Source organism: Balaenoptera borealis, assembly GCF_965194805.1.
Source record: "Balaenoptera borealis genome assembly, chromosome: 13".
NCBI classification, from domain to species: Eukaryota; Metazoa; Chordata; class Mammalia; order Artiodactyla; family Balaenopteridae; genus Balaenoptera; species Balaenoptera borealis.
The window spans coordinates 99892707-99908982 of record NC_138870.1 but is presented as its reverse complement, the minus strand read 5'-3'; the positions used below and the strand labels follow the sequence as shown (position 1 = coordinate 99908982).

Below are 16276 nucleotides of genomic sequence, written 5' to 3'. Positions count from 1 at the left end.
GCACCTTTCAGATATTAGCTTATTTAACTTCTATGAGAGCAAAATGGATAATACTATAATTATACCTACTTTACAGATGAGGAAAGTAAGGTGCAGAGAGGTTAAGTAATTTCTCCAAGGCCGTACAGCTTATAATGGCAGAGTTGAGATTTGTACTTTCAGGCTGCCTCCAGAGACTGTGCTGTTAACTGCCACCCTGTGACCAAGGGGGGTGGGGATGGCACCTAACTCAACCTAAAAATGTGGTGACTAAGCAAGATCTTTCAGGGAAAGGATTTCAGAGCAAGATATATAATTTAGTCACCTTGCTTGGTAATCAAATTCTAAAAAGAGATTTTTTTGTCTTTATAAGAAATCTGTTTCTTATAAAGTATGGTTTAATTTTTACTTTTTATATATTACCATGAAGGCGATCTGTCCTATGTATATGTAATAATAATATGTATTAGTATTATTATTAATCTTATGGTAGCTGTTGGCTTCAAAATAACATCCTAGTATTTACAAAAGTTAAATCATACCAATAGGCAGAGAAATAAGAGAAATAGGAACGGCAGCATAAAAGACATTTTTTGGTGAATCTAAAGCTTCTTTTCTTTCTACCTTGCCCATTTTGTAAAGGGTGTCCAACCTATACCCATTTTAAAACGTCCACATTCCTTTCCAGTTAGTGTGGGACAAGCTAGTGTTGAATGTGGGTTAGCCTTGCTTTCTGCTCATGTCTATGGATTCAATAGAAAGATTTCTAATATTGTCGCGCGGTCACATCTTGCTTTACGGTGATCACTTGGTGAATTTCTTTTTGTTAGGGACTACAATTATTGCCTTTTTCTTGCTCTGATTTGATCTTGGATTATAGATAAGTAGGGCATAAGGTGTCGCTGGGGGATAGGAGGCACTTAAGCAGCATTAAAACCTGAGTCTTCTCCGCTCCCTGATGGTGGTGATGTTGAGTAGGTCCCTTCTACTTGATGATAAGACCGTGAGCATCCTCCAGGCTCCTGTTAGGGGTCACACTGGACAAATCGATAGCCAACCTGAAAAAAATCCAAACAGTACATCTATTTTTGGAGCCTTGGCTTCTAGGAAGGGTGAGAGGGGCCAGGAGTGGCTTGTACCAACTGTTGTGCACCCTGGAGTCCTAGCGTCCTGGAAGCATGTGTCACTGTTAACACGAACTTAGAATTCTTCAGGATCCTGAAGATCGAGGAAAGCTTATCCTCAAAAGTTTAGTGGCTTGATTATGGGGAAGAACAGTATTAACATTTAAGAATATTTTTTCCATTTAGATCTACAGAGTTGGATTCTAACTGGTCTTGGTTTCAATTGCGATGCATGCAAGTTGGAGGAAATGCTAATGCAGTAAGTTCATTTCAGACTTGTCGTTTTCTTCTTGTATAAATATGTGTAGCACTAGTAAAGAAGTTCAACGTTTCCATGTAAGAGTTTGGGAGGCCCTGTCAGACCGCGGAAAGACATGGGCTTAGGAGCTGGACGACCCAGCTCGCTTGTTTATCCAGAAATCTATTAAAAACCTAATAAACACGAAACTCTGGGCTAGGATACAGTGATGAACAAGACAAATGAGACCCCGCCCTTACAGGCAGAGACAGAGAGCAAGTAAAGCAGTAAATAAACAAAGTAAAAGGTGGTGATAAGTGATTTGAAGAAAATTAAACCAGGAAGTGATGGCATAGAGGAATTGGGAGACTTCTTTATGATAATACAGTTCTTTAATATCTGAGGGTGACATTTGTACTCAGATGGAATGCTTCTAGCTTCTTTTACCTGAATTTTATTTAATTTATTTAATTTATTAAATCTACAAATTAAAAAACCTGTTTTCCAAATCTTCAGTTAAATATCATGTATCAATTTATAAACTTAGTAATTTCTGTGTAAAAAATAACTTTTTAAGTGTTCAATTAATTTATAATTTTAAAAGAGCAAATTTCCTTAACCCCGTTTACAAACGTAGTTAAGGATCCTCACACATTTTAAACTTCATTTACAAATTCAGTATATCTGATTTCTAAAATGCTAAACTGTCAGCCTTATAAATCTAGCCAGCAAAATCATCCTTTATATAAAATACCATTGTGTTTTTATAATGGTATGCCAAAATGGTATAGGTTGAGTAAATAGAATTCCTTTAGACATACCATTAAACATTCAAAGTATTGGAAATCAAATTTGTCTACATTTCAAATAAAAATTATGTCTAGCATCAATTAAATATTTAGAATTAAAACAGTAAATCTAAAATAGTAGTTTTCAAAATACCCAGATGCCCCTGGACCAGTGTATCTCAACCTTTTTTCATTATTGTTCCTTAAGCAGAAAAACTGAATTAATTGATTAACTTATTTTAAATCTAAATTGGATTTAGTTTTCCCTAGTGAGAGAAATTAAATACTAGGGAATATGATTTTGTCAGGTAAGGGTGATCTTTGGAAGGCTACAAACCATTGTAATAACTAAGATTTTTTTTTTTCCACTTTCCAGGAAACCATTTTTGCCCCTGTTGAGAATGCGTGCCTTAAGTATTTCAAGCATGTTATTAGAAACCCATACCCATTTTCATTATGTCCACGAACTTGTTCCTCAACTTAATACTGTGGGTTTGATAGTATCTGTCCTTGTTACTAAACCTTCCTAGGTTGCAGAGTCCCCCACCAACTCCAGAGAGCAGCTTCCTTGTCTCAGCCAGCGGAGATGGGGCAGATGGGGTGAGGCAGGTCAGTCAGGGGTCCTTCAGCTCAGGCAGCGGAATTGGAACCATCCTGCTTGGGTTTGAGTGCCAGCTCTGCCCCTCGCTTGTCTGTGTGACGTTGGGCAAGTTGTTGAACCTCTCTGCTTCAGTTTCCCCGACTGTCTGAGAGTCTGGCCGCGAGGATTTGACGGGATGGTGCCCACAAAGGACCAGACAAGACCTGGTACATGTGGGTGCTCCGTACCGTTATTCATCCCATTGAGTTAATAAGAGGGTCCCTCATGCAGGCTTTTAGAACACCTGCTTCAATTAAGATATGAATACTGTAATTCATGTCTGTACATAGATCAGAGGTGGTTGAAAGCAGTGTCCTCTAATTGTCTAAACATCTGTTTCATCACCTTGCCTATGCTGTGGTCTCTGCTGATGAAGAAATAGTGCTCGACAAGGAGAAGGTTAGCGTGGCTCCTGACTTGTCAAAAATTCCAATGTAGGGAGCCCCCTGGTGGCCTAGTGGTTAGGATTCTGGGCTTTCACTGCCGTGACCCGGGTTCAATCCCTGATCGGGGAACTGAGATCCCACACGCTGCACAGCGCAGCCAAAAAAAAAAAAAAAAAAAAAAAATCTCGTATAGATACAAAGAAAAAAAGAAAAAAAATTCCAGTTTAGTGGAATCTAAAGTAAAGTGGATTCCTCAAATTAAAAGTAGTCCTGAGTGGAAAGTGTCCCCCCAAATAACATTCAGGATGATGGAGGTGGCTTAGTGGAGCAAGGAAGGGCCAGTTATTTTGTTTTGTGAGGCAAATCTCATGTCCACTTTTACCAGAATATTAATGTTACGTCTGTGGAAGGTATTACCCCTTTTACAAGGAAAAATTTTATAAAAATTTTTCATGGTTTAAATTATTTTGGTTTTCACTAGTATTTTCAAAAAAATTCTTCATAGCATGCAGTAACATTTTTGATCACTATGTCAGATTTAATGCAGCGTTGCTGTTAACCTACATATTTTCCTCTGCAGTCTTCCTTTTTCCATCAACACGGGTGTGACACCAACGACACCAATGCCAAGTACAACAGTCGCACTGCCCAGCTCTACAGGGAGAGAATCAAGGGGCTGGCCTCCCAGGCAACCCGGAAGCATGGCACTGACGTAAGCACAGCGGGTTGGGGGGTCTCCTTCAGAGGAACATTTGTTTCAGTAGAAAAAGTAGTTTTTATCCCAAACAGTAAAACTTGCTAGCCGGATTCTCTTACAAGGAAACAGCGTGTAGTGGACTCTTACTATTCATGGTCCTGCTTGATAACGTGTCTGTGAACGCTGCAGGAGAGTCCTGCAGCATCACCTTTGTCAGCTGATCAACACTAACCTTATTTTACCTGTGTTTCTGTTTAAAGACACCTTCTTTAGTGTATATTGTTGACTCACTGACACTGAGCTGGCGGCCAAGGGCATTGTGGCTCGAGCTAAGTGACACTCATCTAACTGCATCCCTGTGCTTAGGAACGCGAGGTGGCACTTCAGCACCGTGCTCCGGACCATTGTAAACAATGGATCCACCATCAAAAAGCACAAAAATGTGGAAAGCGTGTCAGTAAACAGCCCGTAAAACGGACCCGTGTTTACAGCAGGAGCCGAAACAAGGAAGCGAGCATTGCCTTGTTCCACCTCAGCTGGGAACGTGCACCTTGGGTGACAGATTCTCTGCTGCTCTGCGTGTGTCCATGCAGGACGGCAGATTTGGGGTCACAAGTCAATTGTAGCATGTAGAGAAATTCACAGACATGGAATCTACAAATGATGGGGGTTGACTGTACTTTGGAACCTGCACTTAGACGTGAAGCCCTGGCTCTTTCCTTTTCGGAAATGGCTTGGGGAGCTGGCGATTGTCTTCCATAGGGTTTGGTGGCAGAGGTTACTGGATTGATGTGTTACTAAAATGTGCTCAGGGGCCCTGACTTTATAATAATGGAAAGTACAAATCTTTAGCAGACAGGCCTCCAGAGAGGGAGTGAAGAGCATTAAATAAACACTTTAAAGCAGGTGAAATGCTGAGCGGTGCATGTGTTTTTGTTCCAGCTGTGGCTTGATAGCTGTGTGGTTCCACCTTTGTCCCCTCCACCAAAGGAGGAAGACTTTTTTGCCTCTCATGCTTCTCCTGAGGTATGTGTTACACTTCACATAATTTTCATGTGTGCGTCTAAGACATAACTAAAGTTATCAACAGTAAAGTTATAAAGGGCATATATTACAATGTTTCAGTTAGGATATTGGCTAAGCTGCTGTAACAAACAGCCCTGAAATACAGTCAGGCCTGGAATAAGGTAGGAGTTAATTTCCCACCAGCAGTGCAGAGGTAGGCCGTCCAGGGCTGACCAGGGTATGGATTTTGGTCTTCTCATTGTGTGGCTCCTACCTCAGGTTCCAGAGTGGCCGCTCCCGTTCATGACCTTTCCCAGCCAGCGGGAGGAGGACAAACATTCGGGAAAGCAAGTGCCCCATCCTTTTACAATCTAGAGGTAGCACACGTCACTTCTGCTCATAGCCTGCTGGCTAGAATTCAGTCCCATGCCCTATACCCAGCTTCGAGGGAGGCTGAGGACGTCTTACTAGGGGTCTTCCCAGTGCAGTTCAGAGCTTTGGAACTGACAAAGAATGAAGACAGTTTTTTTGTTGGTTTTTTTTTAACCCAGATTTTAAGAGCGGTTTGAAACGCATTGCCCCTATTTAGCTGTGTACGTAGAACATATCTCAAGGCTATTGTGAGAATGAAGTGAGTTAACACAGATAAAAGTAGCTGGTACCTAGCGCAGAGGAAGCCTTCAACAAGTGCCGTTTCACTAACCTCATCTTCGTAGTCCGATAGGAGTAGTAACAACAATCCATGGTCCCTCTCTGCATTTTCCCCAGATCGCTTAGATCAGGGAACATGAGGCCTGCACAGCCTGAAGTATTTACTAGCTGGTCCTTTAAGAAAATGCGTGCCACCCCGGCTTACAGCCCCAGATGTTCTGTTAGCTGCCCTGCGTCTTCCACTCCCGATGGGGCGGGGCCACCGTTCGCTTAACTGCTACTCAGTCCTTTAACTGATTTTCAAGTAAAAATTATGTAAAGTTGTATACATTGCTAAACCTTGATTTTTTTTTTTGCTATTGTAATTTGCACATAATGTACATGTTATCTTTGACAGAATCAATAGTTACCAGAAATAGTTATCAAAAAAGATGGGAACAGAAAACAAAAGAGAAGGGTGTGCTATCGTGATCTGCTGCTATTGTTTAATATAGAACTAGATACAGAATATCCATGATTAGTAGCTGAGAAATGTTAGGAATAGAAATGATGGGCTAAAAAGAGGAGAGATATGAACAGTTTGGTATGGATTAGAGTTGGAGATATTAGTATGAATTCATGTTTATTTTAGTGTCTCTCTCTCTCTCTCTGTGTTTATATATCTATATGCACACGCACACGCACACGCACACACACACACATACACATGATGGAGAACTAATTGCAGATACGTGTGTACACACGGGTTGGTACACACAGATATATGACCTAGCTCTGTCCACTGAGAGGCCTAGAGACAGTGACACCCCGGGACAGCAGGCACACCCAGCACCCACACCTTGGTTTCTAAATGCTGTTTTCCAGTGGAAGGACCCCGGGCTACCTTTGGAGAGATGGCCGGTTCTAGGACTGGGGCTGCTGCGGCAGATAAGCCTGGAGCGCCCTATGGTGCTAGAAGAAAGGAAGTGCTAGGAGGCCGGGCAGGGGGAATGGACGAGGACATGTCTGAAGGACTCAGGAACCAACCTGGAAGAGGTGCCAGTCGTCAGAGCTGGAACAATTTGAACAACAAAATAATGATAGTATTGGACTATAATCCAAAGAATAAATAAATATCCATACTAAGACAAACGGATGATTGCATAAAGAAATGGAGGGAAAGGACAGTCTTCCTTACAGAAAATTCCAAATCATGCATATACCTCTCCACCCTTCTGGAGGTGGGGCTTAACCCCCCTCCCCTTGCCTGTGAACTGGACTTAGTGACGCTTCCCAGGACTAGAGGATGGAAAGGGGAAACCGGTAACTTTACAGGGAAAAGACTGCCAGGCGCCAGCCTAACCAAGTGAAAACGATTGGCATCACCAGTGCACAGTCGTGTTGACATGAGGCACTGAGGGGGCACCTCCTCTCTGCTGTTCTTCCCCCAGACCTAGTGTAATCAAAAGAAAACATCAGACAAACTCAAAGTGAGGGGCATTCTACAAAATACCTATCAGTACCCTTCAAAAGTTTCAAGGTCCTGAAAAACAAGGAAAGACTGAGAAACTGTCACAAAGCAGAGCAGACTGAGGAGACCTGACGAATGCAGCGTGGGGTCCTGGGTGGGTCCTGGAACAGAAAAGAGACACTGGTGGGGAAATTGGTGAAATCCAAATAAAGTCTGGAGTTTAGCGAATAGTGTACCAATGATGATTCTTCGTTTTGACAAATGTACCCTGGGTATTTTAACATCAGAGGAAGCTGGGTGAAGGGTCCATAGAAACTTTTATCTTTGCAACTTTTGTGTAAGTCTGAAATTATTGAGTAATAAAATTTTTATTTAAAGAAAAGGAGGAAAAATAAGGAATTTGAGCATGGAAACAGACTTAAGAACAGGTATATTTTAATCTTATCCTTCCTTCCCACTAATCCAGGTGGGAAGGTGACTGTTTAAATTACTAGGTTCTTCCCCTGTTATTTGTGTTTTATGACTTTTCTTGCTTTGCTGGTAACGACTTTTCTCCCCTTGCTTCAGGTGAGTGGCACAGGGTGGGCATCAGCAGAACCAGAACCATCTTCTTTAACACCAGGGAACGTGGACGCTCCTCCAGCAAACAATGAAGGTAGTGCTGAGACCTGCCCCGTAGTGCTGTCCTGTGCTTCACTGGCATCTGTGGAACTACTAGAAAATGAGAATCTTGCATTTGCTAGGGAAAGATGCCCATGGTCAGTTATAAAGTGGGGAGAAAAGATTACTGAACACGGAATATGATCTCATTTTTATAAAAAACAGAACCCAAATCACACAGTTAACACCAAATTGTTCACTGGAGAATGAAATTACTGAGGATTTTTACTTTCAACTTGCTACAGTTTTTGTTCTGTTTTTTAATGTATTTTATTTTATTTATTTTTGGCTGCATTGGGTCTTCGTTGCTGCACGCGGGCTTTCTCTAGTTGCAGCGAGCGGGGGCTACTCTTCGTTGCGGTGCACGGGCTTCTCATTGCAGTGGCTTCTCTTGTTGCGGAGCATGGGCTCTAGGCACGCGGGCTTCAGTAGTTGTGGCACGTGGGCTCAGTAGTTGCGGCGCACGGGCTCTAGAGCAAAGGCTCAGTAGTTGTGGCTCGCGGGCTTCAGTAGTTGTGGCTCGCAGGCTCTAGAGCATAGGCTCAGTAGTTGTGGCTCACGGGCTTAGTTGCTCTGCAGCACGTGGGATCTTCCCGGACCAAGGATCGGACCTGTGTCCCCTGCATTGGCAGACGGATTCCTAACCACTGCACCACCTGGGAAGCCCCCTAATTTGAATATTCTAACTCTTACAATTTATTAGCATAAAACACCTTCTGAGATTGAGGGTTACCTGCCACGGGAGGTCTAGTAACCTCTGAAGTTCAGATGTCTCCGTTTGTTTTACTAACAGAAAGCTAAGGGAACTGAATGCAGACCAAGATGTTTTCTTGGAAATCTCTCAGAAGCTGCGTCCCTAGCTGACGAATTTCCCCTAAAAGGTTTTATTGTTTGGAATCCCGCCTCTTCTGCACCTGCAACAACATTTTCCTCTCTCTTCTCCATCTAGAACTTTTCTTAAGCTGTGGTTAGTTAGGGAGACTTGTCGTCTCAAGGCTTGACCCAGAATTTCATGTGTTAGCATCGGGTGACAAGGTACAGTCTCGAGTAAATGTAAGGGTCACACAGTGAAAACGAGAGAACAAAAGAATTTTAACAAATAGAATGTGGGGCCTGCAATGCTCTGCTTCTGTGCTGTCGTTCACTGCTGTTCCTCCAGTGCCCGGAGCAGTTCCTGGCCCAGAGTAAGTAATCAATAAATGTAGAATCAGTTCTCTTGCTACAAATTGGCATTGTTCTCACTCATCCTGCTTTGCCTGTTTAAATGCCTTAACTAGAGTTTACCTTTTAAAAAATGTATAAAAATAAAATACTTGAGTTTCCTCTAAACCACTGTTGGGCCTGCTACTTTTTTAAAAATAGCTTTATTGAGATATAATTTGCTCACCATAAGATTCACCCTTTTAAAGTATGCAATTCAGTGGTTTTTAGTATATTCACAAGGTTGTGCTACTATCAGTACTATCTAATTTCAGAACATTTTCAGCAGCCCAGAAAGAAACCCCTACCCGTTAATAGTCAGTCTCCATTCTCTCCTTGTCCCAGCCCCTGGCAACCACCGGCCTGCTTTCTGTCTCTAAGGATCTGCCTGTTCTGGACATTTCATATACATGGAATCATACTCTATGTGGTCTTTTGTGACTGGCTTCTTGTGCTTAGCATAATGTTTTCAAGGTTCATCCATGTTGTAGCGTGTATCAGTATTTCATTTCTTTTTATGGCCAAATAGTATTCCATTGCGTGGATATACTATATTTTGTTTATCCATTTTTAACGTAATAAATAAAATTAAATTAAAATAACAACATTTTTAAAATAAAAACTTTAATAGAGTTCCTAACCAGAATCATTTTTTTTAGATCAACTAGAAAACAGAGCAGATTTCTTGGCAACTGAAAATTTAGGTTTCTATCACTGATAAAATTGGTATTAGAATTTCCAAATGTTAACATATATTGGGTGTTTAGTCCACATATGTACTTGGTATCTCGGAACAGTTTACTTTATAAAGCATTTTTTAAAATTTATTTATTTATTTATTTATTTTTGGCTGTGTTGGGTCTTTGTTGCTGCGCTCAGGCTTTCTCTAGTTGCAGCGAGCGGGTGCTACTCTTCGTTGCAGTGCGCAGGCTTCTCACTGCGGTGGCTTCTCTTGTTGCGGAGCACGGGCTCTAGGTGCATGGGCTTCAGTAGTTGTGGCTTGAAGGCTCTAGAGTGCAGGCTCAGTAGTTGTGGCGCACGGGCTTAGTTGTTCTGCGGCATGTGGGATCTTCCCAGACCAGGCTCGAACCCGTGTCCCCTGCATTGGCAGGCAGATTCTTTTTCTTTTTTTTTTTTTTTTTTGAATTTTTGAATTCTATTTTATTTATTTTTTACACAGCAGGTTCTTATTAGTCATGCATTTTATACATATTAGTGTATACATGTTAATCCCAATCTCCCAGTTCATCCCACCACCACCCGCCCCCCACTTTCCCCCCTTGGTGTCCATATGTTTGTTCTCTACATCTGTGTCTCAGTTTCTGCCCTGCAAACCGGAGGCGGATTCTTAACTACTGTGCCACCAAGGAAGTCCCTCAGAACAGTTTACTTTAAAACACCAGACCATGGGACTTCCCTGGTGACGCAGTGGCTAAGACTCCGCGCTCCCAATGCAGGGGGCCCGGGTTCCATCCCTGGTCAGGGAACTAGATCCCACACGCATGCCTCAACTAAGAGTTCTCATGCCACACCTAAGGAGCCCACATGCTGCAACTAAGACCCATTGCAACCAAATAAAGAAAGAAAGAAAGAAAGAAAAGTAAAATAAAACACCGGACCATAAGGTAGAATTCCAAATGATATTAAGTAAGGAGACCAATTACATTTTTATTCTACAAAGCAACTGGATACAAAATATACTTCTGTTTTAATGGACTTTTAAATTAAAATTCTTAAAATGATAGAATATGGAGCTAAAAAGAAAAGACAGTCATTGACAGACTTGGATAAGATTCGTAGTACTGAGCGAGTTGAGTGTATTATATATTCAAAAGTACATTTGATGAGTCTATATTCTGCATTAATATCAATATTTTCAACTTTCAGGTGGACCAGAACAAGGACCAAGTGTGGAAGGTCTTAATGTACCAACAAAGGCTGCTTTAGGTGGTATGTGTTACCCTATATTCTGATTTAGTGAATGAGATTAACTAAGAAAAAAATGAATCCTGTCTTTACATTGTGCCTAGAACTTAAAATGTAATGAGATTTATTTAAGCAAAAAACGCTGTTCTGTTTCGGCCAGCTTGATGACTGTGAAATGCAGCAGCCTCTGTGCCCGGCGAAGGTTGCTCTTGACGCTTTTCATTTGCGGGTTTATGTCCCAGCATAAGCAGAGGTCAGAGCAGCCAAGTCATTCCTAGCTACTCAAGAGCTCTGAGCGTTGTCTTCGCTTTCTGATTTTATTGTAGGTGAACTTAATTTCTAATTTTTCATTATCAGGGAAATACAATCTGAAATTAGTGCATATTACACTGCATTAATTGGAAAGCAGCTGCTTTGGTGAAAAATAACTAAACTATTAGAAATGTTCCAGGTATTTTCATCATGTATTTATAATAGACTTGTAGGAGATTGGGAGCAGATTATGTGAGTACCGCAGTACAAATCTAAAAGAAAGTGATGAAAAGGAGAATTTCCAGGGATGGCTTTTTTACACTTGAAATGTAATGAGGTTATTCCCTCATTAGGACTAAAAGTTTTAATCTTTGTTGTTTGTGGTTTTATGCTATCTTTTTCCTATTAAAGCACATTCTCACTTTGTAAGAAAATAATGGTTTATTCTTACTGGGTCTCTTTAACATAATTCTAAACACAGAATATGTAATCTATGATTAAAATTTACCCAGAAAACAATTTTTAAGAAACTTTATCTGAAAGCATCATATATTTTTGTGCAATTTAGAATGTAATGCTACCAAAATAATAGAGTGTTTTATATTTCTTATTGGTTAATATGATAACATAAATCAGAGTGGAAAGCACTTCACTGCTTTAGTTGTATACATAATGCCTGGCTAACTTTCTACTTTAAAACAATTTTGAAAATTTTTGAAGAGTAGAGATTAATAGGAGGGTTTGTTCTAATGTAATATGAAATGCTCCTGAAGAAAGTAGTGAATGGGGCAAACTTAGTCTCTTTATTTCTCTTTAGTGTGGTGTCCCCAAAAAATATGTACTCTCTGAGTTTGGATACTACGTGGAAATACTGAGGACTCTATTTTGATGAAACTCTGTTCATCTAAAGTACACTCGTATACTTGAGCCTTCTGGATGACAAACTAATGTGGAAAATGTTATAGTCTCTTAAATAATAAAACACAGTATCTTAGAATTTTTAAAAATACACTGAAAATATACACTGAAATTATATATTTCCATTGGTCTGACTTTGTACTTTTTATTTTTTGACAGAGGTTTCCTCTATCATAAAAAAGAAACCGAATCAAGCTAAAAGAGGAGTGAGTATTATGTATAAAATATCTGGTAGTTTAGCTGTAAAATGGCTTATGCACTCAGAAAAGCCACCTTTGTCATTGTACTTTTATCTTGAGCCATATTATAATGAATGTGGCTTTGATAAAAAGCTTGTTTTGTTCAATGAGGGGATGTTATACTTAGTGAAGATTTTGTAGAATGAGTGTTTAACGTTTCTCTGTCAATGACAAAATTCTGAAAAAAATCAGCAGAGGCTCCCTGGGAGTTTCTGTCATGGTCACGGTTCTAAAAGCAGTGCTGTCTGGTGAGGCTGGGAGAGTTGTCATTGGTTGAATGTTGAGATGCCGTGATTCCTGTCAGAGCCCCTGCTCTGGAGGCGGGTGCGGGGTTTGAGTCCCGACCTCGTCACTTGCCAGCTGTGGGATCTTGGTTGAGTCGCTAAACTGGCGGGAGCTTCAGGTCCACATCCATCACCCGGGGGTGGTGACAGTGCCGGCCTCATGGAGTCGTGAGGACTAAGTAATAACCCTCGATAAATGTTAACTTTTGTTGTAAACGTTTTCAAACAGTTTGGGTAGAATGTAATCTTATACTGTATCTTCTAGCTTGGGGCCAAAAAAGGAAGTTTGGGAGCCCAGAAACTGACGAATACGTGCTTTAATGAAATTGAAAAACAAGCCCAAGCCGTAGATAAAATGAAGGAACAGGAAGACCTTCTGGCCAGGGCGGCACCTAATGAAGAATCAGTGTAAGTTTGATTGGGTCATAGTAATATGTTTCTAGTGACTAACCCTATTAATTAAACAACTCTGAGATTTGCTTTCCAAATGCCATTTATTCTTACACATGTGTGTGCGGAGGATAATGCAAAATTCAGTTTTATGATAACGAAGACTGCATGGACGTGTAGATTAGAAGCGGAGAGACCAGGGGTGAAGGAGGCAGTCGCCCTTTCCGGTTGCAGCTGTGCAGGCAGGATTGGGATGGGGTCGCGGGAGGGGAGAGACAGCGCGCTCAGGAGGTGCTTACGCAGGAAGGGCGCTCAGCATCGTCAGTCGTCAGGGAGCTGCAAGTCAGAGCCACAGGGAGATGCCGCTTCACTCAAGGTAGCTGTAACCAAGAAGACAGACAGCAAGTGCTGGCAAGAATGCAGAGAAACTGGAGCCCTCGTGCTTTGCTGGTGGCAGTTACCACATGACCCAGCGATTCCACTCCTCAGTACATTCTCAGAGAAGTTAAAATATGCCCATGTAGCCACACCAGAACTTGTACACGTGTCCGTAGCAGCGTTAATCCCTGTAGCCAAAAAGTAGAAATAACCCAAATGTCCATCAAGTAGTGAATGGATAAACAAAATGTGTATGTCCATACAATAAAATATTATTCGGCCATAAAAAGGAATAAAGTACTGACACGTGCTGCAGTATGGATAAATCTTAAAAATTTTATGCTAACAAAGAAACTGGCCACAGAAGACCGCATATTGTATGATTCCTTAGAAATGGAATGTCCAAATTAGGCAAATCCAGAGACAGAAAGCAGACTAGAGGTTGCCAGGGGCTGGGGGCAGGGGAGAGAACGCGGTGTGACCGCTAATGGGCGGGGGTTTCTTTTGGGGGTGATGAAAATGTTCTGGAATTAGATAGTGCTGACGGTGGCAGCCTTGTGAATATGCTAAACTGAACTGTGTACTTTAGAAAGGTGGATTTTATGGTATGTGAATTATATCTCAGTAATGAAAAGAGTGTTTATAATGTGAAGCCCCGTTGAACTTGGTGACTAAATTCTAATTGTATGATGGAAGGTTGTGGGTATGGTGGCATCTCCAGAGCTTTTGAGCCTGGATCTTGAAGGAGTCTCAGAGTCAGACTTGGCACGGGGCAGGGGGAGCAGGAAGAGCCTAAGAGAATGAAGAAGAGGGAATCCAGACGGTGGTACTGGGGTCCTGCCTGGATTGGGGACATGGGAATGATGCTGTGGGTCACCCTGAAGTCAGGCCAGCAGTTTTACATCACATCTGAGGGGAGTGCTGTGAAGAAGGGGTGTGTTTTAGAAAGTGCGTTTGGTGGCGATATCCAGGACAGAAGGAACGGGAAAAAACTGGAGGCCAGGAGGCCAGACTAGAGACTTGTTTTAGGTAGATACTTAAGGCTCCTGAGAGGTTTTCGTTTGTGTTGAAAACAGAAGGGACACATGGCCATCTGGAAAGTGCCCGTGACTGGGCATAGAGGATGGTAAGGAGAGAATAGAGGAAAGGCGACTTGGACTCCTGTTTTGTATGCGTGTTTATTTTATTTATACGGTGTTTTCTCTTATTTTCATGTGTATCTGTTTTAGCTTAAGTTAATTACTACGGGTTGCCTAATGAAGAAAATACTTTATGAGGTTGTTTTGCGGATTCCTTTAGTGAATTCTCATTAAAGTGCATCAAACAGCGCCTGGCGCATAGTAGGTGCTCCGCCAGTGCGACTTCTTGCTATCGATGCTCACAGTGCGCTAAGAGGACTTTCATGTGATGAGCCCAGATCATTTGAAATCGCTCATTATTCCTCGCTGTCCTTTAACTCACAGAACCTAGGGGGCAGCACGAAACTGTATTTGGGTAAAATGTGATTTGAAATGCTCTATGTCAGGTTTACTCTGAGTTGTCACAGACTTCCCTTTGATGTCTCTGACTTCGCTAGGCTTTTTGACACTGGGCAAGGGGGAAGGTTAAATCTGAGTATGTTTGGGACTTCCCTGGTGGCGCAGTGGTTAGGAGTGCACCTGCCAGTGCAGTGGACACGGGTTCGAGCCCTGGTCCGGGAAGATCCCACATGCCGCGGAGCAACTAAGCCTGTGCACCTCAACTACTGAGCCTGCGCTCTAGAGCCCACGAGCCACAACTACTGAGCCCACGTGCCACAACTACTGAAGCCCGCACGCCTAGAGCCCATGCTGCACAACAAGAGAAGCCACCGCAATAAGAAGCCCGTGCACCACAACGAAGAGTAGCCCCCTCTCGCCACAACTAGAGAAAGCCCGCGTGCAGCAACGAAGACCCAACGCAGCCAAAAATAAATAAATAAAATAAATTTTAAGAAATAGTTTTTAAAAAATCTGAATATGTTTGGAGCAGAGAACGTGTGAAATCCCCGCCTGATCAGAGCAGGAGACACGGAATACAGGAAGCAGCAGCTCCCTCCCTGCGGGTCAGGTGGACGGACACTAGCGTGTTACTATTAGAAACAACACCAGCCTCAACGTGGCTCTTTCATTAGGACCATTCAGTACAGCATAAAAGCAAAGATGCAGATCATGGGGTATTTATGAACTGGACTCGGGAACCCAGTTTGACCCCTTTCGTGGCCTTGTTCAGAACAGCTGCACCACCACGCCCTAATCACTGTCCTGCCGCTCCGACACATCACAGCTCAGTTTCACCAAACTAGCGGTGTGCCAGCTATGAGGAGGTGCCCAAGCTTTATGTTAGTCTTCTGCAAGTTCATTTTTTTAACAGCTGTAAATAAATTTATTTCAGTTCAGTCAGCTGTCAGGAGCAGTATCGTTTCTTGTGTTGTCAGACTGAAACTAAACTCTGCGTGCAGTAGCCTGAGCCTCGCCTGGCAGTCTCTGGGCCCATCCTCGGAGGCGTCTGTGTGCACAGTTGGTAGAAAGAGTAAGAAGACACAGTGGCGCCGCTGGAGCTGCTCTCTTGCTGACCTGAGTGTCTGGCCAGCCCTCCCCTGAGCCGAGCTGGTACTGGAAGGGCTTCTGCGGGTCTGAGAAGCTTGGAGTCCTGGCTTCCTTATTCCATTAGTGCTTCCAGGGCCCGGCTGTTAAAAGTGCACACTTTTAATGGAGGATAGACCCAATCGTACGTCAAGTACCCCAAGAAGGAAAACTTCCCCATCTCATACCACCCCTATCCATTCATCTCCAGAAGACTCTGTTACCACAGTTCTACTGATTTTAAACAGATCTATTGTTTTCCTCCAAAAATTATACTTGAAAGAGTATATTATATTTTCCAAGTAATAAAGTGGGTATATTACCATTACCTGATCTGTAGGAATAATAGTAAAGAAAACAAACTGCCAGATTAAAACAAAATAGAAATCCTGCTTGACTCATTAAGGAGGGAAACAGCAAAAGCAAGATTATTTTTTCCTAGTAAGAAATTCTGTTGTCATTCCCTTT

The 16276-nt window shown here is 42.2% G+C and overlaps 1 protein-coding gene and 1 long non-coding RNA gene across 4 annotated transcripts in view; one reads left to right on the top strand and one right to left on the bottom strand.

The window, feature by feature from the left end:
• Positions 1-16276, bottom strand: part of LOC309610184 — a 281821-nt gene that overhangs the window by 162350 nt on the left and 103195 nt on the right. The gene's annotated exons all lie outside the window — the stretch shown is intronic.
• ARFGAP3 (ARF GTPase activating protein 3) overlaps positions 1-16276 on the top strand; it is a 58432-nt gene that overhangs the window by 13022 nt on the left and 29134 nt on the right. For 2 of the 3 annotated variants that reach the window (XM_082352637.1, XM_082352636.1), the window contains exons 3-9: positions 1290-1362; positions 3736-3867; positions 4795-4878; positions 7526-7613; positions 10706-10768; positions 12074-12120; positions 12703-12845. In XM_082352637.1, coding sequence (XP_082208763.1) covers positions 1290-1362; positions 3736-3867; positions 4795-4878; positions 7526-7613; positions 10706-10768; positions 12074-12120; positions 12703-12845 — 630 coding nt within the window. The remainder of the gene's footprint in view (positions 1-1289; positions 1363-3735; positions 3868-4794; positions 4879-7525; positions 7614-10705; positions 10769-12073; positions 12121-12702; positions 12846-16276) is intronic. The other variant, XM_082352638.1, reaches the window with a different exon arrangement.